This window comes from Oncorhynchus mykiss, chromosome 17, assembly GCF_057628025.1.
Source record: "Oncorhynchus mykiss isolate SJ-2025 chromosome 17, ASM5762802v1, whole genome shotgun sequence".
Lineage (NCBI taxonomy): Eukaryota > Metazoa > Chordata > Actinopteri > Salmoniformes > Salmonidae > Oncorhynchus > Oncorhynchus mykiss.
Window position 1 is genome coordinate 2,958,122 of NC_143038.1, and position 25,510 is coordinate 2,983,631.

Below are 25,510 nucleotides of genomic sequence, written 5' to 3' on the forward strand. Positions count from 1 at the left end.
AGGACAAGAGGCATGAAGTCTCAGGACCCGAACTTGTTGCAGGCCAGGCTCGGACTAAGGAAAACAGGAAGGATAACAAAATCCAGTCCTGGGTTTCTTCTGGGTAAGGATGGCATTTCCAAGCAAAAAGTTACTGACACAATATCTGAACCAAGACCAAATGACCTGGTAACCCCATCAGGTACTGCTCTGTCAGGAGGTGTGGCAGCCAGACAAAATGTTGTCTCAAGGAGGAAAGTTCCAATTATTGTTGAGAAGGATTCTCAATCAATTCATTTTCAGTTTAAGTCAAAGAGGGGTGGACAGGGGTCCCAATGTGGCCTTGCTTCACCAAAAACACTAAAACACATTGGACATCTTCAGAAGGGACTTCAGTCTCAGGCTGCCAGCGTATATGCTGGTCGACTACCTTTCAGTCAAAAGGAATGCTGTAAAAGTGCTTCTCCTCCTATGCCTCCCAAGACACCATCTTGGAAAGAACACCTAAGTCGATCAACATCTGCAGCAGTTACAGAAGTCAAAAGAAGCAGCTATGACCTCAACCCTTGGGCAAAGAAGGGAGCAACATTCATAAAGGACTTTACCACCAAAGAGTCTCATCTGGAAGAGTCTACAAAGACAATCTTAGATGCTGCATTTCAACCTTTAGCAAAAGCCAGCCCTAGTAGAAAATACAAGAACCTCCAAAGACCCAAATTCTGGACTAGACCTCAGTGTCAAAGTCTACCGACCGATACACAAACCGTTGAGAGGAAACGGAATCAATCTAACCAGTCAAATAGCAGCATTTTGATAGGTAGGTGTCTTTTAGAAGTCAGTCAGAAACAGGAAGCCCTTCAGTCTGGGGTTAAAAGGTCAAACAGCGACAACTCCCAGACATGTCTGGTGGTACCTCTGACACAGGGGGCCTCCCTCACACCCTCTACCCTGTCAGAGGCCCCTGAGAGATCAACTATTAAACATGGACAGGGCTTGGATTTGGACCATTGCCAAAATATCAATAGTGGTCAAGTTACAGAATCCACCAAACTCAATCTAGATGAATGTGTGCTGCACAGTGGAAGCGTTCCCAAAATGTTCAGCCAATCACAGAAACCTATTTTACATCCTGTCCAATCGGCTTTACGAATGGTGAAGAACAACGACGGAAATCACAAAGGAGTCAAAGAACTAAGGCCAGTTCATCTAGAACCCACCCAAACAGGCCCACCTCCACCACCTGACCATGAGAGGCCCAATATAAACCCACCAGAATATTCCTCCGAAGAATGGACTGTGCACTGGCCCCTGTCCATGGAGCGCAACGAGCAGCACAAAACACCACAGGTTGGCCCAGATTCAACAGAGGTCGCTGAGCAACCATCCCAACCCCAGAGCCAGGGTATAGACTGCTACATACCAGGAGAGATGGGTATCTCACCATCACATGAATTGGATCACCCTCTTTCAAGCATGACGTTTGTTGATGAAGAGGCAGAGCAATTACATGATGACATCACCACACCTCCTCGAGTGTATTTGTCAATGGGTGAGTAATGAGGAAAAAGTTTCAATGAAGGCCATGCACATGGTAGTGTAAACAAAATCGGATTTGTTGGTTATAATTTCTCTTTATTCAGACTTAACATATTACTCTGAAAGTCAGGACGAGAGAGAGAAAGAGAGAGAGAGAGAGAGAGGAGGGGGGTCAGAGAAGGCACTGGAGGGAATTTGAGACATGGCTCCTTATCAGAAGAGTAACAGACATGCAAAAACTGTGTGATAAAACCAAGTTTGGGGGAACAGTGGGGTAAAGTGAGTGACACATGACACAACGCAAAAAGTCTGCACAACATGTAGACTAGAGAGAACAAACAAACTTAGACAACATGAACACAAAAGACAGCAGTGCGAGAACCTAAGAGCTAACAACAAAACGCCATATATGTGAGTATGGTACTATTTGATCATTGGATGCAAATGCTTCTCCTTTCAATTTTGTGGTGTGCTGTGACTGATTCAATGCATTTTGAAATATGGAATGTTGTAGTTAGGCCCAGGGCTGGGGAGTAACTGATTACATGTAATCTGAAGGGAAAAACTGTAACTGTAATCAGTTACGTTACCAGCAAAAATATTGTAATCAAATTACAGATACTTTTGAAAAAAACATAATTACTTCTTGGATTACTTTTAAATTCAGAAAGGATGTTAGCAGAAGAAATACATTATAATACCTTTCAGCATTTAAAAAAGGCGAAAGTTTAGGTTTGTTCCACCTGAGAGAGTCTGACCACAAGTCAGAGACCACTAAGATGACACAGGATCCTTTTCTCTTCTTCTAATGCCTCTTAATGGGTAAGTAGGCTAATCCAAAAGTAATCAGACTACACTTTGGGTAATCAAACAGTTACTTTACGGATTACAATTTTGGACAAATAACTAGTAACGGTTTACATTTAGAAAGTAACCAACCCTGGTTAGGCCTACAGTGAATTATACAATACCAATTAAATGTTGTTTGGTTGTTGCTTTTTAGTTTGCACACAACAATTATATATTTTTTTATCATTCATGTATACAGACTTGCTACTAAGCATTTCATGAGAATTGTCAGTCATGAATTGAAGTTACCAAAATGCAAATTAAAGAAATGATGAAACATGAGACATGACTAATCTCGATAAATAGGCTACATGGATCAATATATTTTTCATGCAGATTTTTTATAGATTTTTGTCAATTACAATTTGGTCTAATCAAATACTGATTGGTTGTGCAAAAATGACAAAAAATACTCAGGTGATGCCAAAAAGGTTGCCTAGGGGCAAGGTTCTGTTTGAGCATGCGTTCTGCATCACCTCTCTCTCATCTTGTCGCCTTGGTAACAAAAGGGGGGGCTCTCGACTAGAGAGAGAGGGCCAGAGAGGGACGGAGGGAAAGAGGTACTCAGACAAATCACACGACCCGTTTCCTACATCTTTGCCTTTCTATGTTGGACATCCATCGTTTATTCTTGAGCATTGGGTTGAAAGACTAGTCGAAATTTTCACTAGCGCGGAACAAAACTATTTTGGAAATTGAATCTATTAACAGGAATCGGTAAGTCGCGCAACATTCAACATCACAGCAGACGAATGCGGACAGCTAGCATACCTAACGTTAGCTAGCTAACTTAGCATCATTTATCCAGCATGGATGGAGCCGGGACAATGGGTTGGTTAAACATGTTTTGGGATGTAGGTAATCAGCTGTTATCGTGTAGCTTGTGAGGTTAAACATGATCGGGGTTATTGTTCAGGATATTTATGATCAAGCTAGCGAAATGTGGATTGATCTGGCTAGGCTTCAATCAGACCGTAGAAACGACGTTAAAACGTAAATGAACCCTCCTCAGTTTGCGGAGTACAGTGGGAAATATGGCCCTAATTGTCGCCATCAGAAATCACACAAAGATACAACGTGGACGCTCTAACATCATCATTGTAGTCTCTTTGATGGGATGACAGACCACACATTCAGCCAGGGAATTTAGATTTAAATTTGAGATATGATTTATGACAAAAAAGAGAGGTTATACCAGGTGAAATGACATAGGGGGAGCTTAGTAGAGAGGCCAAATATGTATTTGTGTATTATTTTGTGTAGATCTAGCTATCATTTGTGATACAACTCCAAATTTTGAGCAGGCTTTGCATAATCTGTCAGAAGCCTATTTGATGTTGTGTATGCCTGTTTGATGTGCAGACTATGTTTGTGTGTGTGTGTGTGTGTGTGTGTGTGTGTGTGTGTGTGTGTGTGAGCAAGAGAGACAGCAAGCGACAGAATATGGTTATTCATTGATGCTCTAAATTCAACTGACAGACTCGGCTTTTCTGACCTGTGATCTACAGTACCAGTCAAAAGTTTGAACACACCTACTCATTCCAGGGTTTTTCTTTATTTTTACTATTTTCTACACTGTAGAATAATAATGAAGACATCAAAACCATGAAATAACACATATGTAATCATGTAGTAACAAAAAAAGTGTTAAACAATAGATTATATATTTGAGATTCTTCAAAGTAACCACCCTTTGACTTGATGAAAGCTTTGCACACTCTTGGCATTCTCTCAACCAGCTTCATGAGGTAGTCACCTGGAATACATTTCAATTTTTATTTGTATTTTTTTTATTTCACCTTCATTTAACCAGGTAGGCTAGTTTACAACTGCGACTTTGCCAAGATAAAGCATAGCAGTGTGAACAGACAACAACACAGAGTTGCACATAGAGTAAACAATAAACAAGTCAATAACACAGTAGAAAAAAAGAAAGAGTCTGTATACCTTGTGTGCAAAAGGCATGAGGAGGTAGGCGAATAATTACAATTTAGCAGATAATTAACAGGTGTGCCTTGTTAAAAGTTAATTTGTGGAATTTCTTTCCTTAATGCGTTTGAGCCAATCAGTTGTGTTGTGACAAGGTAGGGTAGTATACAGAAGATGGTAGAGGTCGACCGATTAATCAGCATGGCCGATTAATTAGGGCCGATTTCAAGTTTTCATAAAAATGGGTAATCTGCATTTTTGGATGCTGATTATGGCCGATTACATTGCACTCCAGGAGGAGACTGCGTGGCAGGCTGAACACCTGTTACGCGAGTGCAGCAAGGAGCCAAGGTAAGTTGCTAGCTAGCATTAAACTTATCTTATAAAAAACAATCAATCTTAACATAATCACTAGTTAACTACACATGGTTGATGATATTGCTAGTTTAACTAGCTTGTCCTGCGGTGCCTGTTAATTTATCATCAAATCACAGCCTACTTCGCCAAACGTGTGATGATTTAACAAGCGCATTTGCAAAAATATCACTGTTGTTGCACCATTGTACCCAACCATAAACATCAATGCCTTTCTTAAAGTCAATACACAAGTATATTTTTTAAACCTGCATATTTAGTTAAAAGAAATTCATGTTAGCAGGCAATATTAACTGTAATTAATTTGCCAGAATTTTAACATAAATATGACATAACAATAAAGGTTGTGCAATGTAACAGCAATATTTAGACTTATGGATGCCGCCACTCGTTTGATAAAATACGGAAAGGTTCCGTATTTCACTGAAAGAATAAACGTTTTGTATTCAAAATGATAGTTTCCGGAGTTGACCATATTAATGACCTTAGGCTTGTATTTCTGCGTGTTTATTATAGTTAAGTCTATGATTTGATATTTGATAGAGCAGTCTGACTGAGCGGTGGTACGCAGCAGCAGGCTCGTAAGCATTCATTCAAACAGCACTTTCCTGTATTTGCCAGCAGCTCTTCGCAATGCTTGAAGCACAGCACTGTTTATGACTTCAAGCCTATCACCTCCCAAGATTAGGCTGGCAATACTATAGTGCCTATAAGAACATCCAATAGTCAAAGGTATATGAAATACAAATGATATAGAGAGAAATCGTCCTATAATTCCTAAAATAACTACAACCTAAATCTTCTTAACTGGGAATATTGAAGAATCATGTTAAAAGGAACCACCAGCTTTCATATGTTCTCATGTTCTGAGCAAGGAACTTAAACGTTATCTTTTTTACATGGCACATATTGCATTTTTACTTTCTTCTCCAACACTCTGTTTTTGCATTATTTTGTTTCATTATTTATTGGAGACTAAATGTATTTTTATTTATGTATTAAGTTAAAATAAAAGTTTTCGTTCAGTATTGTTGTAATTGTCATTATTACAAATATATAGATTTAAAAAAATTGGCCGATTAATCGGTATCAGCTTTTTTTGGTCCTCCAATAATCGGTATCGGCGTTGAAAAATCATAATTGGTCGACCTCTAGAAGATAGCCCTATTTGGTAGAAGACCAAGTCCATGTCATGGCAATAACAGCAAAGAGAAATTACAGTTTATCATTACTTTAAAACATGAAGGTCAGTCAATCCGAAAAATCTCAAAAACTTTTAAAGTTTCTTCAAGTGCAGTCGCAAAAACCATCAAGCGCTATGATTAAACGGGCTCTCATGAGGACCTTCATGGTTGAATTGCTGCAAAGAAACAACTACTAAAGACACCAATAATAAGAAGAGACTTGTTTGGGCCAAGAAACAAGAGCAATGGACATTAGACCGGTGGAAATCTGTCCTTTAGTCTGATGAGTCCAAATTTGAGACTTTTTGTTCCATCTGCTGTGTCTTTGTGAGATGCAGAGTAGGTGAACGGATGATCTCTGCATGTGTGGTTTGCACTTAGTGGGACTATCATTGTTTTTTTTAAAGGACAATGGACCAATACAACTCCAGGCTGTTTAAGTGCTCTTTGACCAAGAAGGAGAGGGATGGAGTGTTGCATCAGAGGACCTGGCCTCCACAATCATCGACCTCAACCCAATTGAGATGGCTTGGGATGAGTTGGACCGCAGAGTGAAGGAAAAGCAGCCAACAAGTGCTCAGCATATGTGGGAACTCCATCAAGACTGTTGGAAAAGCATTCCAGGTGAATCTGGTTGAGAGAATGCTAAGTGTGCAAAGCTGTCATCAAGGAAAAGGGTGGTTACTTTGAAGAATAAACATCTAAATTATATTTTAATTTGTTGAACACTTTTTTGGTTACTACATGATTCCATATGTGTTATTTCATAGTTTTGATGTCTTCACAATTTTTCTACAATGTAGAAAATAGTAAAAAATAAAGAAAAACCCTTGAATGAGTAGGTGTGTCCAAGCTTTTGACTGGTATTGTATGTCAAGGCTTATGGATGATCTCATACTCATACACAGAAGCAGCTAAATTTGTATGCCCTGTAGTGTCCTAGGCTCAAATTGCGCATGCATAGCCATATGTCTGTTTTCATCGCCATCTGTTGTACAGTAGTGCACTATTTACTGTGGTAAACCAGTCTACTACAGGTATCATTCTCTTTACAGTGCCTTCAGAAATTTGCCATACCTGTTTATTTATTCCACATTCTATTGTGTTACAGTCTAAATTCAAAATTGATTAAATATTTTTTAAATCTCACTCATCTACACACAACACCCCATATTGACAAAGTAAAAATATGTCTTTCAAAATGTTTGCAAATGTATTGAAAATTAAATAAATATCTAATTTATGTAATTATTCACACCCCTGAGTGTTAGAATCACCTTTGGGAGCGATTATAGCTGTGAGTCTTTCTGGGTAAGTCCCTAAGAGCTTTGCACTCCTGGATTTCACAATATTTGCACTAGAGGCTGACCGATTAATCGGCATGGCCAATTAATTAGGGCCGATCTCATGCTTACATAACAATCGGTATGCCGATTATGGCCGATTACATTGCAATTCACGAGGAAACTGTTACGCGAGTGAAGCAAGGAGCCAAGGTAAGTTGCTAGCTAGCATTAAACTTATCTTATAAAAAACAATCAATCTTGACATAATCACTAGTTAACTACACAGGGTTGATGATATTACTAGACTAACTAGCTAGTCCTGCGTTGCATATAATCAATGCGGTGGCTTTTAATTTATCATCGAATCAAAGCCTACTTCGCCAAATGGGTGATGATTTAACAAACGCATTCGCAAATAAAGCACTGTCATTGCACCAATGTACCTAACCATAAACACCAATGCCTTTCTTAAAATCAATACACAGAAGTATATATTTTTTAAACCTGCATATTTAGTTCAAAGAAATTCATGTTAGCAGGCAATATTAACTAGGGAAATTGTGTCACTTCTCTTGCGTTCAATGCAAGCAAAGTCAGGGTAAATGCAACAGTTTGGGCTGCCTGGCTCGTTGCGAACTAATTTGCCAGAATTGTACATAATTATGACATAATATTGAAGGTTGTGCAATGTAACAGCAATATTTAGACTTAGGGTTGTCACCCGTTTGATAATATACGGAACGGTTCCGTATTTCACTGAAATAATAAACATTTTGTTTTCGAAGATGATAGTGTAACCCCCAAAAAAGATGCGGACTCCGGCCGCAAAACCTGAACCTATAGGGGGGGGTCTGGGTGGGTGTCTGTCCACGGTGTCGGCTCTGGCGCGGGACGTGGACCCCACTCCACCATAGTACTTGTCCGTCTCTTAGCCCGCCTCCGTGGCCTCTTAAGAGCGGCGACCCTCGCCGCCGACCTCGGACTGGGGACCCAAGCTAAGGGTCCCAAATGGACGGGAGATTCCGGCAGCAGCGGACAGGCGGGAGATTACGGCAGCTCCGGAGTGAAGGGCGATTCTGGCAGCTCCTGGCTGACTGACGGCTCTGGCAGCTCAGGACAGACGGGCGACTCTGGCAGCTCAGGACAGACGGGTGACTCTGGCAGCTCAGGACAGACAGGCGACTCTGGCAGCTCATGACAGACGGGCGACTCTGGCAGCTCAGGACAGACGGGCGACTCTGGCAGCTCAAGACAGACGGGCGACTCTGGCAGCTCAGGACAGACGGGCGACTCTGGCAGCTCAGGACAGACGGACGACTCTGGCAGCGCTGAGCAGGAGGAAGACTGACAGCGCTGAGCAGGTGGGAGCACCTGTAGGAAGGAGACGGAGAGACAGCCTGGTGCGGTGGGCTGCCACCGGAGGGCTGGTGCGTGGAGGTGGCACCGGATAGACCGGACCGTGAAGGCGCACTGGAGCTCTCGAGCACCGAGCCTGCCCAACCTTACCTGGTTGAATGCTCCCCGTAGCCAGGCCAGTGCGGCAAGGTGAAATAGCCCGCACTGGGCTGTGCTGGCGAACCGGGGACACCATGCATAAGGCTGGTGCCATGTACCCCGGCCCGAGGAGACGCACTGGAGACCAGATGCGCTGAGCCTGCTTCATGGCACCTGGCTTGATGCCCACTCTAGCCCGGCCGATACGAGGCGCTGCTATGTATCGCACCGGGCTATGCCTGTGCACCGGGGACACCGTGCGCCTCACGGCATAACACGGTGCCTGCCCGGTCCCTCTCCCTCCACGGTAAGCACGGGGAGTTGGCGCAGGTCTCCTACCTGACTTTGCCACACTCCCCGTGTGCCTCCCCCAATACATTTTTGGGGCTGCCTCTCGGGCTTCCAACCGCGCTGCTGTGCTGCCTCCTCACACCACCGCCTCTCGGCTTTCCCTGCCTCCAGCTCTGCCTTGGGGCGGCGATATTCTCCAGCCTGTGCCCAGGGTCCCTTGCCGTCCAAAATTTCCTCCCATGTCCAGGAGTCTTGCGCTTTCGGCCGCTGCCCGTTACCACGCTGCTTGGTCCTTTGGTGGTGGGTGATTCTGTAACAGTCGTCGATGGTGGAAGAAGGTGAGGACCAAGGTGCAGCGTGGTATGTGTCCATATTTATTATAATGAACACAGAAATAACAAGATAACAAAGAGAAACGACCGAAAACAGTTCTGGCTGGTGCAGACACACAACGGAAAACAGAAAATAATCACCCACGAAACACTAACAGAAAACAGGCTCCCTAAATATGGTTCTCAATCAGGGACAACGATTGACAGCTGCCTCTGATTGAGAACCATACCAGGCCAAACACAGAAATAGCAAATCATAGAACAACTAACATAGACAACCCACCCAACTCACGCCCTGACCGTACTAAAACAAAAACATAACAAAAGGTCAGAACGTGACAGATAGTTTCCGGATTTGACCAAATTATGACCAAAGGCCCACATTTCTGTGTTTATTATATTATAATTAAGTCTAAAATTTGATATGCGGTGGTAGGCAGCAGCAGGCTTGTAAGCATTCATTCAAACTTTACTGCGTTTGCCAGCAGCTCTTCACAATGCTTGAAGCACAGCGCTGTTTATGACTTCAAGCCTATCAACTCCTGAGATTAGGCTGGCAGTGCCTATAAGAACATCCAATAGTTAAAGGTATATGAAATACATATGGTATAAAGAGAAATAGTCGACACGTCATAATTCCTATAATTACAACCTAAAACTTCTTAACTGGGAATATTGAAGAACTGGGAATATTGAACCACCAGCTTTCATAGGTTCTGAGCAAGGAATTTAGACGTTAGCTTTTTACATGGCACATATTGCACTTTTACTTTCTTCTCCAACACTTTTTGCATTATTGATTTGAAACTAAATAGATTTTATTTATGTATTTTAAGTTAAAATAAAAGTGTTAATTGTTCATTCAGTATTGTTGTAATTGTCATTATTACAAATATATATATATATCTATCAGTATCAGCTTTTTTTGGTTCTCCAATCAGTATCGGTATCGGCTTTGAAAAATCATAATCGGTCGACCTCTAATTGCACATTATACTTTTTTTTAAATCTTCAAGCCATTTTCAAGTCTTGCCATAGATTTTCAAGCCGCTTTAAGTCAAAACTGCCACTCAGGAACATTTCATGTCGTAAACCAGAGTAGTGGGACAAAGGTACGGGACGGTAGGCTTAGAGTCAGTCAGGCAGGCAGAAAGGTCAAAACTGGGAAAACTAGGAAATAGGCACTATGGACAAGACAGTAGTAAGGGGAAAAACAGGAGACAAAGGGCTGTTTAATTCTGGACACATGAAAGGTAGGATGTATACGAAGGGTCCGGGGCAACAGAAGATGAACAGCAGAGAGGCTAATGATTTTGGAGATAGGAAATGGGCCGATAAACCGGGGGAAGAGATTGCAGGATTCCACCCGGAGGGGCAGATCCCAGGTGGACAGCCATACTTTCTGCCCGAGATGATACCGGGGAGCCAGGGTCCGGTGGCGATCCGCTTGTCGTCGATACCTGGAGGTGGTCTTGAGGATGGCCGACCGGCCTCTCCAAACTTCTGGGCAGAAGGTATGCCGACCTCCTTCGGCTGGGAACGATGCACCTCCCGGACCTGTTTCCCTATTCTCCAGCTGTGAGCCGTTGCCAGGCACGAGGTGGGAAGGATAGTCTCAGGCTCCGGGGTAATAGCCGTGGGGCTATAACGGCGAGACAGTGCATCTGGCTTGACATTCTTGGATCCTGGCCGATATGAAAGGGAGAAGTTGAACCGTGTGAACAGCAGGGCCCCTTTATAGCTTGCCTGGAGTTGAGGCATTTGGCGGTGCGGGGAGATACTCCAGATTTTTGTGGTCGGTCCATACGATGAACGGGTGTTCCGCTCCTTCCAGCCAGTGCTTCCATTCCTCCAACGCTATCTTCACTGCGAGAAGCTCACTATTTCCCACATCGTAGTTTTTCTCCGTGTGTTGAAGTGATGGGAGAATAAGGCACAGGGATGTAGCTTCAGGTCCAGGGCAGAACGCTGGGACAGGACCACCCCCACTCCTACATCAGACACATCGGCCTCCACCACAAACTGACGGGAAGGGTCAGGATGATCCAGGATGGGAGCAGTGGTGAAGCGGTATTTGAAGTCCCGGAACGCCCGGTCAGCAGCAGGGGACCATGTGAACAGAACCTTGGGAGAGGTGAGTGCTGACAGGGGGGAAACCAGGGTGCTGTAACCCTGGTGATAGACGTTGGCGAACCCCAGGAAATGTGGTAGCTGCACCCTGGACTAAGGGTGGGGCCAATCCACCACCTCCCTCACCTTCCTGGGATCCATCTGAACACTCCCAGCAGAGATGATGTACCCCAGAAAGGGGATGGTGGAGTGATGGATCTCGCATTTCTCTGCCTTAACAAACAACTGGTTTTCCAGGAGGTATTGAAGAACCTATCGGACGTGGAGCACATGTTCTTGGGGGGAGCGGGAGAAGATGAGGATGTCATCAATGTAGACAAAGATGAACTGGTTCAACATGTCGCGGAGAACATCATTTACCAGAGTCTGGAACACAGCAGGGTCGTTGGTGAGGCCAAATGGCATGAACAAATACTCGTAAGGGCCGCTGGCCGTGTTGAAGGCAGTCTTCCACTCATCCCCCTTCCGTATCAGCACCAGGTGGTAGGCGTTCTGTAGATCCAGTTTAGAAAACACGGTGGGTCCCTGGAGCGGCTCGAAGGCCGAAGAGATGAGTGGTAGCGGGTAGCGGTTCTTCACCGTTATGTCATTGAGTCCCCGATAGTCGATGCACAGGCGCAGGCTATTGTCCCTCTTCTCGACAAAGAAGAACCCTGTGCCGGCGGGAGAGCACGAAGGACATATAAATCATGCAGTTAGGGAGTCTCCAATGTAGGTGTCCATAGGCTTGGTCTCTGGGCCCGACAGCGAGTACAGTCGTCCCCGGGGAGCAGTGGTGTTAGTGAGAAGGTCAATCCCGCAGTCATATGGTCGGTGCGGTGGAAGCGAAGTGTCCCGAGCCTTGTTGAACACCTCCCGAAGGTCCTTGTACTCCGCGGGAATGGTGGAGATGTCTGGGGTACCTTTCAAGCTCCCAGGAAGACATCCCGGGGCATGTTGCGCTGACTTCAAATCAAATCAAATCACATTTATTTATATAGCCCTTCGTACATCAGCTGATATCTCAAAGTGCTGTACAGAAACCCAGCCTAAAACCCCAAACAGCAAGCAATGCAGGTGTAGAAGCACGGTGGCTAGGAAAAACTCCCTAGAAAGGCCAAAACCTAGGAAGAAACCTAGAGAGGAACCAGGCTATGTGGGGTGGCCAGTCATCTTCTGGCTGTGCCGGGTGGAGATGTTCAAATGTTCATAAGTGACCAGCATGGTCGAATAATAATAAGGCAGAACAGTTGAAACTGGAGCAGCAGCACAGTCAGGTGGACTGGGGACAGCAAGGAGTCATCATGTCAGGTATTCCTGGGGCATGGTCCTAGGGCTCAGGTCCTCCGAGAGAGAGAAAGAAAGAGAGAATTAGAGAGAGCATATGTGGGATGGCCAGTCCTCTTCTGGCTGTGCCGGGTGGAGATTATAACAGAACATGGCCAAGATGTTCAAATGTTCATAAATGACCAGAACAGACTCCAGCCCATGATGGCACCAGTAGACCAGTTGATCAGGGGATTGTGTCGCTGAAACCAGGAGAATCCCAAAACCATGGAAATCTGAGGGGACTTGATGAGCAGGATTTGAATAGTCTTGCTGTGATTCCCTGACACCTGTAGGTTGATGGGAGTGGTAATATGAGTGACCTGGCCTATAAAGCGCCCGTCTAGCGCTCTAACGTCCATGGGAGTGGATGTTCAGCTCGGAAGCCAGGGTAGCGTCCAAAAAGAGTTAATGAGGACCCATAGAGATTTAGACTGGTTTCCCCACAGCAGAATGACATGAAAAAGGGTGTGAGCAAGGGAGGCAGGAAAGTTCTCCATATATCCCACCAGACTACTCACTCCTACCAGTGAGCCTGTTCTTTTTTAAAGGACAAGAGGACACAAAATGACCAAGAGTCCCGCAATACAGACAAGCTGGCGATAGCCCAGCTCTACCTAATCCTTGGGTTCACTCTGCGGGTGACTCGGAGGCAAGGTGGAATCCCTGGACGTGTGAGCAAAGTTGAATTTCCTCTGCCTCTGTCGTTCCAGTAGTCGTCCATTGATTCGGATGGTCAAAGCATTGAGGGAATCGAGATCTGTAGGTAACTCCCGAGCTGCAATCTCGTCCTTGACCTCCTCAGAGACACCATGCAGGAACATATCGAACAGTGCTTCCTGATTTCAAGCACTCTCCGCTGCCAACGTGCGGAAATCCCCCGCATAATCTGCCACACTGCGGGAGTCCTGCCGAAGCTGAATCAGCTTCTGGGCAGCTTCTCTCCCAGAGAACGGGGCGTAAAAAACCTTCTTCATATCCTTCCACAAACCCCTCTAGACTAACGCATAGGGCCGGCTGCTGTTCCCATACAGCAGTAACCCAGATGAGAGCCCTCCCGGACATCAGCGTGATGAGATCCAAGGGGAAGGAGGAGGGCTGAAGCTCGAAAGCGAGGGCACACTGAGCTAGAAATGCCCAACAGGTGCTCGGCTCTCCATTGAAGCATTCCGGGGCTCCCGAGAAGGTGGAGTGACCGATGAGACGGCGCTGCTAGCAGCTGGGTTACTAAGGGGCTGTGGGGTTACCACCATGGTAGGCTGCCTCCCAGACAACCTGCGGAATTGCTCCAGCAAAATGTCTGATGCCCAGTCATGGCATTCAGCCAGCAGTTTGAGGAACTGCTTCGTTCAGCCATGAAGCAGTTCCTCATGCCTCCCAATGGTGGCCCATTGGGAGGACATGGTGTCGCAAGCAAAAAGCTAGGAAACATGCACTATAGACAGGACAAGAGCAAGGGTAAAAATGCTGGTAGGTCTGAATGAACAAAACGAACTGGCAACAACAATAATGGGGAAGATGGGCGACACCTGGAGGGGGTTGGAGACAATCATAAAGACAGGTGAAACAGATCAGGGTGTGACAGATGACAAGCATACCGATAACATGATGCAGCCACCATCTTGCTTATTGAAGGATGAGGACCAAGGTGCCTCGTGGTGAGCACAAGTACATCTTACTTAATTTAAGAAATGACGCCGACAAAACAATAAACAATACAAAACAACACGTGAAGCTTAAGGCTATGTGCCATCAAACAAAGTCAACTTCCCACAAACACAGGTGGGAAAAAGGGTACCTAAGTATGGTTCCCAATCAGCTGTCCCTGAGAACCATACCCGGCCAAAACATAGAAATAGAAAATCATAGAAACACAAAACATAAAATGCCCACCCCAACTCACGCCCTGACCAAACCAAAATAGAGACTGGCGACCGTCGTCGTTGGAGGCTCCGGACTGGTGACCGTCGTCGCTGGAGGCTCCGGACTGGCGACCGTCGTCGCTGGGGGCTCCGGACTAGAGGGCGACCCTGGAGGGACCGGGCTGGAGGCCGTCTCTGGAGGCTCCATGCTGGGCGCAGGCACAGGACTCACCAGGCTGGGGAGACATACAGGAGACCTGGTTCTGGGAGCAGACACAGGACTCACCAGGCTGGGGAAACATACAGGAGGCCTCTTCCTTGGCCGAGGCACCGGATACACTGGGCCGTGGAGGCGCACTGGCGGGCTCGAGCGCAGACCTGGCTCCACCCGTTCTGGCTGGATGCCTGCTTCCACCTGGCACATGCGGGATGCTGGCTCCGAGCACACCGGCCTGTGAATGCTCAGCCTCGACACAGTGCGCATCACCCCATAGCACGGGGCCTGCCCAGTCACATGCTCGCCACAGTGAGCACGGGGAGTTGGCTCAGGTCTCCAACCTGACTCAGCCACACTCCCTGTGTGCCCCCCAAACATTTTTTGGGGGGGGATGCCTTCTCGGGCTTCCATGCCAGCCGTGCTCCCTCATAATGTTGCCTCTCCGCCTTAGCTGCCTCCAGTTCCTCCCGTGGACAGCGATACTCCCCAGCCTGCCTCCAGGGTCCCTTACCATTCAGGATCTCCTCCCATGTCCAGGAGTCCTCTTTACAACGCTGCTTGGTCCTTTGGAGGTGGGAATTTCTGTCACGGCTGTTGAAGGATGAGGACCAAGGTGCAGCGCGGTGAGCTTACATCTTACTTTATTTAAGAAATGATGCCGACAAAACAATAAACAATACAAAACAACCGTGAAGCTTAAGGCTATGTGCCATCAAACAAAGTCAACTTCCCACAAACACAGGTGGGAAAAAGGGTACCTAAGTATGGTTCCCAATCAGAGACAACGATAGACAGCTGTGCCTGATTGAGAACCATAACCGACCAAAACATTGAAATAAAAAATCATAGAAACACAAAACATAGAATGCCCACCCCAACTCACCAAAATAGAGACACAAAAAGGATCTCTAAGGTCAGGGCGTGACAGCTTAAAAATATAGAGTGGAACTCAGTGATGTGTTGTGTTGGATTTGCCCCAAACATAATGCTTTGTATTCAGGAAATAAAGTGAATTTCTTTTCACTATCATTTAGGTTAGTATTGTGGAGTGACTACAATGTTGTTGATCCATCCTCAGTTTTCTCATATCACAGCTAGAGGTCGACCGATTATGATTTTTCAACGCCGATACTGATTATTGGATGACAAAAAAATATTTATTTGTAATAATGACAATTACAACAATACTGAATGTACACTTATTTTAACTTAATATAATACATCAATAAAAGTCAATTTAGCCTCAAATAAATAATGAAACATGTTCAATTTGGTTTAAAAAATGCAAAAACAAAGTGTTGGAGAAGTAAAAGTGCAATATGTGCCATGTGAAAAAGCTAACGTTTGAGTTCCTTGCTCAGAACATGAGAACATATGAAAGTTGGTAGTTCCTTTTAACATGAGACTTCAATATTCCAAGGTAAGAGGTTTTAGGTTGTAGTTATTGTAGGAATTATAGGACTATTTCTCTATACCATTTGTATTTCATATACATTTGACTATTGGATGTTCTTATAGGCACTATAGTATTGCCAGTGTAACAGTATAGCTTCCGTTCGTCTCCTCGCCCCTCCTTGGGCTCGAACCAGGAACACATCGACAACAGCCACACTCGAAGCAGCGTTACCCATCGCTCCACAAAAGTCGGTCCTTGCAGAGCAAGGGGAATAACTACTCCAAGTCTCAGAGCGAGTGACTTTTGAAATGGTATTAGCGCTCAGCCCGCTAACTAGCTAGCCATTTCACATCAGTTACACCAGCCATTAGGCTGATAGGCTTGAAGTCATAAACAGCGCTGTGCTTGCAAAGAGCTGCTGGCAAAACGCACAAAAGTGCTGTTTGAATGAATGCTTACGAGCCTGCTGCTGCTCAGTCAGACTGTTCTATCAAATCATAGACTTAGTTATAACACACAGAAATACGAGCCTTTGGTCATTAATATGGTCGAATCCGGAAACTATCATTTCGAAAACAAAACGTTTATTATTTTAGTGAAATACGGAACCGTTTGGTATTTTATCTAACGGGTGGCATCCCTAAGTCTAAATATTCTTGTTACATTGCACAACCTTCAATGTTATGTCATAATTACGTAATATTCTGGCAAATTAGTTCGCAATGAGCCAGGCTGCCCAAACTGTTGCATATACCCTTACTCTGCATGCAATGAACACCAGAGAAATGACACAATTTCACCTGGTTAATATTGCCTGCTAACCTGGATTTCTTTTAGCTAAATATGCAGGTTTAAAAATATATACTTCTGTGTATTGATTTTAAGAAAGGCATTGGTGTTTATGGTTAGGTACAGTCGTCCAACCACAGTGCTTTTTTCGCAAATGTGCTTTTGTTAAATCATCCCCGAGCGTTGCATCGATTATATGCAATGCAGGACAGGCTAGATAAACTAGTAATATCATCAACCATGTGTAGTTAACTAGTGATTATGATTGATTGATTGTTTTTTATAAGATAAGTTTAATGCTAGCTAGCAACTTACCTTGGCTTCTACTGCATTCGCGTAACAGGCAGTCTCCTTGTGGAGTGCAACAAGAGGCAGGTGGTTATAGCGTTGGACTAGTAACCGTAAGGTTGCAAGATTGGTTCCCACGAGCTGACAAGGTGAAAATCTGTCGTTCTGCCCCTGAACAAGGCAGTTAACCCACCGTTCCTAGGGCGTCATTGAAAATAAGAATGTGTTCTTAACTGACTTGCCTAGTTAAATAAAGGTATAAAAAAAATAATCTGCAAAATCGACGCCCAAAAATACCGATATCTGATTATTATGAAAACTTGAAATCGGCCCTAATTAATTGGCCATTCCGATTAATTGGTCGACCTCTAATCACAGCGATTAAACTCTGTAACTGTTTTAAAGTCACCATTGGCCTCATGGTGATATTCCTGAGAGGTTTCCTTCCTTTCCGGCAACTGAGTTAGAAAGAATGCCTGTGTCTTTGCTGTGCCTGGGTGTATTAATTCACCATCACTGCCTGACTGAGGCACCTTACAGATAATTGAATGTGTAGAGTACAGAGATGAGGTAGTCATTCAAAATTAATGTTAAACACTATTATTGCAGACAGAGTGAGTCCATGCAACTTATTATATGACTAGTTAAGTATATTTTTACTACAGAACTTATTTAAGCATGCCGCAACAAAGGGGTTGATTACTTATTGACTCAAGACATTTCAGCTTTTCATTTTTAATAAATGTATAAGCATGTCTAAAAACATAATTCCACTTTGATATAATGGGATATTAGGTGTAGGCCAGTGACACAACATCTCAATTGAATCCCTTTAAATTCAGGCTGTAACACAACGATATGTGGAAAAAGTCAAGGGGTATGAATAATTTCTGAAGGTACTGTACAGTATATAGCCCAATGAAATAGGCCTAATAAAAGCATATTTTACCCTCCAGACATGTCAGAGTCCATTGTTCCCCCTGAAGTGAGACCCAAACCTGCTGTCCCTGCCAAGCCCCCTCATGTGGCAGCACCATCCCCCACAGCACCCCATGGACCATCAGGGCTAGGTGGCGGGGTCGGGGTTGATCGAGTTCCAGGGTTGGGACACTCTGGCAGTGGATCCACGTTGCTGGGATACATTGGGATTGACACCATCATCGAGCAGATGAGGAAGAAGACCATGAAGGCTGGTTTCGACTTCAATATTATGATAGTGGGTAAGTAAGGAAGGACAGCCTCTTCTGTTTGTGTCTGGTATGATTGATAAATTTAGTGTCTTTCAGAAGAGTACGTGAACCCATGGTGTGCTAGCAAACACAGAGACATGAAACATGAAATTAAGTCATGCCTCTCCCTTGTTCTGTCTCTCTTCCTCAACAACATCATGCCTCACACCATGCTCTCCCTCCACTAACTCTCTCTCTCTCTCTCTCTCTCTCTCAGGTCACAGCGGGCTGGGGAAGTCAACGCTGGTGAACACGCTGTTCAAGTCCCAGGTCAGCAGGTGGAGCTCAGGATGGGGCGGCGAGCATAAGATCCCCAAGACAGTGGAGATCAAGGCTGTGTCCCACGGTGAGAGACATTTCCTCTAAGCTCTATGTGTGTGTGTGTGTGTGAGCAAGAGAGAGAGGGATAGAGTGTGTGTGTGTGTGAGCAAGAGAGAGGGGGATAGAGTGTGTGTGTAAGCAAGAGAGAGGGATAGAGTGTGTGCGTGCGTGCGTGTTTGTGTGTGAGTATGTATGTATCTTCTACTATTGATATTTGTCTTAGACTGGCACAGCTGGCACGTGCAGCCCACATGGCATTCCAGACAGACACAGAGGCAGACTGTCTGGCCAAAAACACTGTACTGCTAGCTTTATTTCTGCATCGTTGCACATTTGTCATCCTCACTGACATCAAAGAGAAATCCCCATCTACGAGACAAGGAAAAAACGTACATATCATTTATTGACTGGTTGCGTGTTTAACTTTTTGTCACCTGATTTTGGCAAAAGTACTTCATGTGTGAATGTTGTATTGAATGTGGTAATTGAATGTTGCAGTGATCGAGGAGGGCGGAGTGAAGATGAAGTTGACAGTAATCGACACACCGGGTTTTGGTGATCAGATCAACAATGAAAACTGGTGAGCATGTGGGAAGAATGTTCATTATTGTGCGCTTACACACAGTCTATGTTTTGTTTGGGGTCACTACATTTTTCAATTAGTTAAGCACAATGGCATGCGTAGGATTTAGATTCAACCGTGCATATGATTCAGATAGGAATAGAACTGCCAAACTATAAAATATTTTTTACATACTGTACATTCTCCTTATCCTGACCGTACCCAACTACCCACCACGGCTATAACGGTTTTGTGTGTATTTATACTGTATATTCCTAACACCCACCATGTTCCATCCATCTGCAGCTGGGATCCCATCTCCAAGTACATCAACGAGCAATATGAGAAGTTCCTGAAGGAAGAGGTCAATATTGCCCGAAAGAAGCGAATCCCTGACACCAGAGTTCACTGCTGCCTCTACTTTATCTCCCCAACTGGACACTCGTGAGTTAAAAATAAATCATGTGATTCAGAAATAGAAATGTCCTAATTTAAAACATACTCAAATGTATGCACGAGTTACAGCCACTTCCTGGTATCTCTCATTGACATCTGATTGGCGTTTACGCGTGCACTCATGCGTGGAAGCTCACGCACACACGCAGACTCTCTCTCAGTTCTCTCTCTCATTTCTAATGAGTTTACTTCCAGCTGTACTGACATTTCATTTGAGATCTAAACACATTCTTGAGCTCCATCACAACACAACCAGGCAACATGGTTCGCTCCAACAGATGAAGCCAACTCATCTGAACTGTGAAATTGCTCTTTACATAAACAGTTAGTCTTCTGTGTGCCATGGTCTTTTTCTTGCGTTGATCATTGCGACTAACGGGATGTTTTCTGTTAACGGGATGTTTTCTGTGAACGGGATGTTTTCTGTGAACGGGATGTTTTCTGTTAACGGGATGTTTTCTGTGAACGGGATGTTTTCTGTGAACGGGATGTTTTCTGTTAACGGGATGTTTTCTGTTAACGGGATGTTTTCTGTGAACGGGATGTTTTCTGTTAACGGGATGTTTTCTGTTAACGGGATGTTTTCTGTTAACGGGATGTTTTCTGTTAACGGAATGTTTTCTGTGCTGTCACCTACACCCAAGGACCTCGATCAGGGACAGAACTGTTGTTCAATGAGCCTGAATCTGTCCTAAAGTCAGGAGACAGACATAGAACTGTTCTGAAAAGACGGGGTTTTGCCAGCCCTGCTGTAAAGATTGCTAATTGTTTCTATCCCAGCTGACAAGGTAATGTCTCTCTTTGTCTCTTTCTCTCTCTCAGTCTTCGACAGCTAGACATTGAGTTTATGAAGCACCTAAGTCGTGTGGTGAACATCATCCCCGTCATTGCCAAGTCTGACACCATGACCCCTGACGAGAAGAATGAGTTCAAACACAGGGTGAGGGATGAGAGACCTTGACCCTTGACCTCGATGAACCCTAATACTGTACATGGCTGTTGACTTCTATGGCATCAAAGGAGACAACAGCCATGTATCAGAGAGACCTTTATGGATGATACTGTTTATGTGTAACTACAGTCTAGATCAGGGGTCTTCAACCAGGGACCCCAGCCAAGGCAAACCAGCAACCCAGGGACCTCCATCATAGCAAAACAATGTGTATCATCAGGTGAATGATAATGGCAAGAAGTAATCAACATTTTAAAATGAATAGATTTGGTTGATAGTTTTTCATTATTTTGACATCCCCACATTATAATTGGAAGAGTGTAAAACAGGGGTCTCCAATCGTGAGCTACCAGTAGCTCACAGCCCACCAATGAGTAGCTCGCCAAACAATTCTGAAAGTACAATATATATATATATATATTATCTATCTATCTATCTATCTATCTATCTATCTATCTATCTATCTATATCTATATATCAATCTATCTATCTATCTATATATATATATATATATATATATATATATATATATATATATATATATATATACATACAGTGGGGTCTGAAATTATTTATACCCTTGTTAAAGATTAGCAAAAATTTGAAAGTAATACTTTTTTTCTCAAAATGTCAAAATGATTGACTCCCCTGTTTTCAGTACTTTTTAATTCCTCACCTTGTGAGGGTAATGGCACTGAACCTTTTTCTAAAATGTTTTATACATTGGAAGGGATCTTAGACCATTCCTCTATATAGAATACTCCCGAATCCTTGATTTCCTTTGTCTGCGCTTATGGACTGCCCTCTTCAATTCAAACCACAGGTTTTGAATGGGTTTCAAGTCCGGAGACTGAGGTTGCCATTGCAAAATTATGATTTTGTGGCCAATTAACCATTTCTTTGTGGATTTTGATGTTTTTGGCAAAAATATCCCGGAACTGGGTAAAGTTAATGATGCTGTTGACCTTAACAAGGGCCCCAGGACCAGTGGAAGCAAAATAGCCCCATAACATTAAAGATCTTCCACCATATTTTACAGTGGGTATGGGGTTCTTTTCTGCTTATGCATTATTTTTTAGACACCAAATCCAGCACATGTCATCTGTCTTAAGCACCAGTTCCAATCCAAGTACCAATGCTAGTGAGTAAACTCTAGGTGTTTAGATTTGTTGGGTGACATGAAAATAGAGCTCTTTGGAGCTCTTTGGTATCTATATTTTCGCGGAACCCCAGCTGGACTAGGGGCCGCGGACCCCAGGTTGAATATCCCTGGTCTAGATTGAAGTCATGGTAGAACTTGTTATGGATAACCAAGTCATGAGGGAACACATTATTCTAGTGCACATTAGGATATGTAACCTCTGCCTCCTCTTCATCTCTTAGGTGAGGAAGGAGCTGGAGACGCATGGGATTGAGTACTACCCGCAGAATGAGTTTGATGATGATATGGAGGATAAGAATGAAAATGACAAGATTAGGGTAAGGGCCTCTGTTCCAATTTTTGAAATCCACGACCTTACATCCTACTGTAAAGGACTCAATCACTTCAATTGATTATGTCTCTCTAATACTTTTCCTCTCAATTGGAATAATGTGAACACGAGATAAATCTGTACCTCTCCCTCTTTTTCTCCCATGCCTCAATGGTATGAGCATGCAAAATAGCGATTGCCAAAATGGTTAGGCAATTCAAATATTGAAATTCATTTCATATGAATATCAGACTATTTCTCTTATTCTACCTTTCTGGTTCTTTGTCATTTTAGCTCTCTTTTTGACACCCCTCCTCAGAAGAAGAATAACTGCTGACTCTGTCTATTGCACGGGATTCGTACATTTCTTATGTTTTCCTCGTCCAATTGAACCCTGTTTAAACAAATCTGTTCACAGGAGGCCATGCCCTTTGCAGTGGTGGGCAGCGACAAGGAGTTCCAAGTGAACGGCAAACGGGTTCTGGGGAGGAAGACAGCCTGGGGTGTGGTAGAAGGTAGGTTTATTTATAACCTCAATATAATTAATTAGGTCCTATATTAATGCCAAGCGTATTATGTTGACCTTTTTCCTCAGAGAGGCAGAGGGAATGGATTTATGGAGGTTGTTATACTGTAGTTGGGCCCAGGCTTAGACATGTGAAGCAAATGTGATTCAGATTTTTTTTTATGCCAAATGGGTTCTTTCTTGTATTTTGTTGCAGTTGAAAATCCCAATCACTGCGAATTTGCTCTGCTACGAGATTTCCTCATCAGGTAAAGCAATCAATCGTACATTGATCTATCTTTTACTAATGCTTTATAGCTTTCCTATTCTTACAATACAATTACAGATGAGTCTCTTACGGCTTTGAAGTTGACTTTAGTGACCAAATCCAACTGTATGTAGCTATCAGCTAATGCCCGCCCTCTCTCCACTCTCCCTCCCAGGTCTCACCTCCAGGACCTGAAGGAAGTCACCCACAACATCCACTATGAAACCTACCGTGCCAGGAGACTCAACGACAACGGAGGTCTGCACCCCATCTCGGCCAACAACACTCAAGAGAGCAACCTTTAAATTTAGGACTAGGGATTAAGGAAAGAGAGAGATAAACAGAGAGATCAAAAGATATTGATAGACAATTCTATGTTGTGATATGAGCATCACTGCATGCTTTGGAGAACATTATAGATGTGGAATTCATTGTCAAAATATCATGTTAGGAGAGCTTTCATTCCAAAACACGTCCTACGTCTCCCTTTCCTCCGCCCATCGTCCTAAACCACCCACACTCACATCCCAGTTACACCTGGGGTTAACCTTTGATCCTGCAATCCAAAACAAGGCCAACCCCAGTGTTTCCCCCGAATGCATTTTGCAACGGCGCAATAAATAGTGACCGCCACTGCAAATGTATTTAGTTATTTTTGTTATAATGTAGATTTGTAGATGTATGCCCCAGGAAGAACCCATCCGCCGCCCCCCGCAGGAAGACCCCATCTGCCACCCCCAGCTACATCTGCAACCCAATGCATTTTGGGATTGAAGGGAATGAATCAAATGAAGTACTTCAAATTCGATGGAATTCCCTTTATTCATAAAAAAATTATTTCCTTTTTCCGCTCACCTTGTGCTCTACTCATCCTTGCCCTGTAAGTATACAGTATGTTATGTAGCTGCCACCATAAAAATAGATTTTGAGCTGAAATACTTTATGATGGGGCTGGTAAATGAGCACCTCAACTTCCACGAAAGCAATGTAACGTATATTTAAATTGACAAAGGGCTTTATTTATTTACAATATAGCTATTTTGTCACTTTTGTACAAAATATAGAAATCACAGTCTGAAATTCACAGTATTTGCCATTCACAACTTTTGTGGGCTTTTTTGAATGCTCTGATGTCAAAGTGACGTGCCAATTCCCTTTAATGCTTTAATGCCGGCTTTCCTTCTCTCTGCCACACGAGGGCAGCGCTTCCCTGCGCATACTCACCCTGTGACCGGAAATGGTTTACTCATAGACTTAGATAGATGTCTCTTTTTAGTCCTGTATCTATCTCTATAGTTTACTTCCCTCCCTCCTATTCACTCCCTCCACTTCATCTGGTGACCCATGCCTAGTACATGTTTACAACAAATCCTCCATTACCAGAGTAATCATTCCAAATCGATCAGTTATGACATGGTAATGTTTACCAAGGTTTCTTATGGAAATCGCCCTTCGATAGAGCACAGGTATTCCAGAAGTAGCCTACAAGCAATTAAGTTTCACTATATTTATCAAACAATTCACTTTTGACCTAAACTGTATCCTGAAAGGGGTTTCCCTGCTAAATTTTTATACAATCATACAGCGTGTGTGTGTTTGTATGTGTGTGTGAGTGAGAAGTGACTCAATTTGGTGTCTAACGTCTGGAAATGTGTAGTTGTATATCATTAGTGTGGTATTAGTGAAGACCTTTTTTCAAGGAACAATTTAAATAATACAAAAAAACTATTCTCACTCTTGTTTCCATACAATGTTTTTATGTGTGCATGTCAGGAAACGTCTCTCCTAGTCCTTCTGTCATTTTCATTTAAGGATATCCCCAGCTCGCATATCAATGCACAGTCATTTCAATACATTAACCATTTTTGAACGTGGTGTGTACATCAACCAACCGCGAATAACAATGCATCACTAAAACTCCAGTAACTCAAATCATTCCACATCTCTTAAAAACAGCAGTGAAACCTTTGGCTGTGAATTTCCTGTTATCGTTTCATTTAAAAGCCATTTTTCTTCAAAGTTGTTCTGATATGCTGAGATGTCATTTCAGTATTGCATTCATTATTTATATATTCATGTATTATTTATAGTAATTTATTGTTTATTTAATAAAAAATACTTTTGCCATCTCTTGAGTAGTGTATTGACTCATTTTCTTATCTTAATTCATTCTTTATTATCTCGACTTGACAATAGTTCACATTTGGAAATACCGTACATTTTGTATTTACATACAGAGAGGGAAGGGTGCTCCCTACTGGTCCTCCTGTTTCAATACAATTTCAATGTATGAATCACAAATGGGTACATTTCCCCCTCCCAGGAACTATGGAGACAATTATGCTTGTAAATTAATCAGTGGTGTAGAGTACTGAAGTAAAACTACTTTAAAGTACTTCTTAAGTATTTTTGGGGGGTATCTGTACTTTACTATTTATATTTTTTTACAACTTTTCCTTTTACTCTACTACATTCCTAAAGAAAATAATGTACCTTTTACTCC

At 43.4% G+C, this 25,510-nt stretch overlaps 1 protein-coding gene across 4 annotated transcripts; it reads left to right on the top strand.

Annotated features, from left to right (window-relative positions):
• Positions 1–1,183: 1,183 nt before the first annotated feature.
• On the top strand, positions 1,184–25,139 carry LOC110493458 (neuronal-specific septin-3). Of its 4 annotated transcripts, XM_090204504.1 has the most exons (11): positions 1,778–1,926; positions 2,224–2,337; positions 18,199–18,462; positions 18,689–18,817; positions 19,291–19,372; positions 19,661–19,798; positions 20,633–20,750; positions 22,146–22,241; positions 22,653–22,749; positions 22,957–23,008; positions 23,183–25,139. In XM_090204504.1, exons 2-11 carry the CDS (start codon positions 2,334–2,336, stop codon positions 23,310–23,312), a joined length of 1,110 nt encoding a protein of 369 aa, XP_090060630.1. In that variant the 5' UTR covers positions 1,778–1,926; positions 2,224–2,333; the 3' UTR covers positions 23,313–25,139. The 4 variants fall into 4 exon arrangements, with proteins under 4 accessions (XP_021423411.3, XP_021423414.1, XP_090060630.1 ...); XM_021567736.3 differs by lacking the exons at positions 1,778–1,926; positions 2,224–2,337 and adding an exon at positions 1,184–1,528; XM_021567739.3 differs by lacking the exon at positions 2,224–2,337 and having other exon boundaries at positions 1,757–1,926.
• Positions 25,140–25,510: the final 371 nt, after the last annotated feature.

Bases quoted from the DNA above. Each gene is read 5' to 3' on its own strand.
- LOC110493458 (XM_021567736.3), top strand. From the start codon at position 1,294: ATGGAGCGCAACGAGCAGCACAAAACACCACAGGTTGGCCCAGATTCA. The intron at 18,463-18,688 runs GTAAGTAAGGAA...TCTCTCTCTCAG, and splicing joins CTTCAATATTATGATAGTGG to GTCACAGCGGGCTGGGGAAG. The intron at 20,751-22,145 runs GTGAGGGATGAG...TTCATCTCTTAG, and splicing joins AGAATGAGTTCAAACACAGG to GTGAGGAAGGAGCTGGAGAC.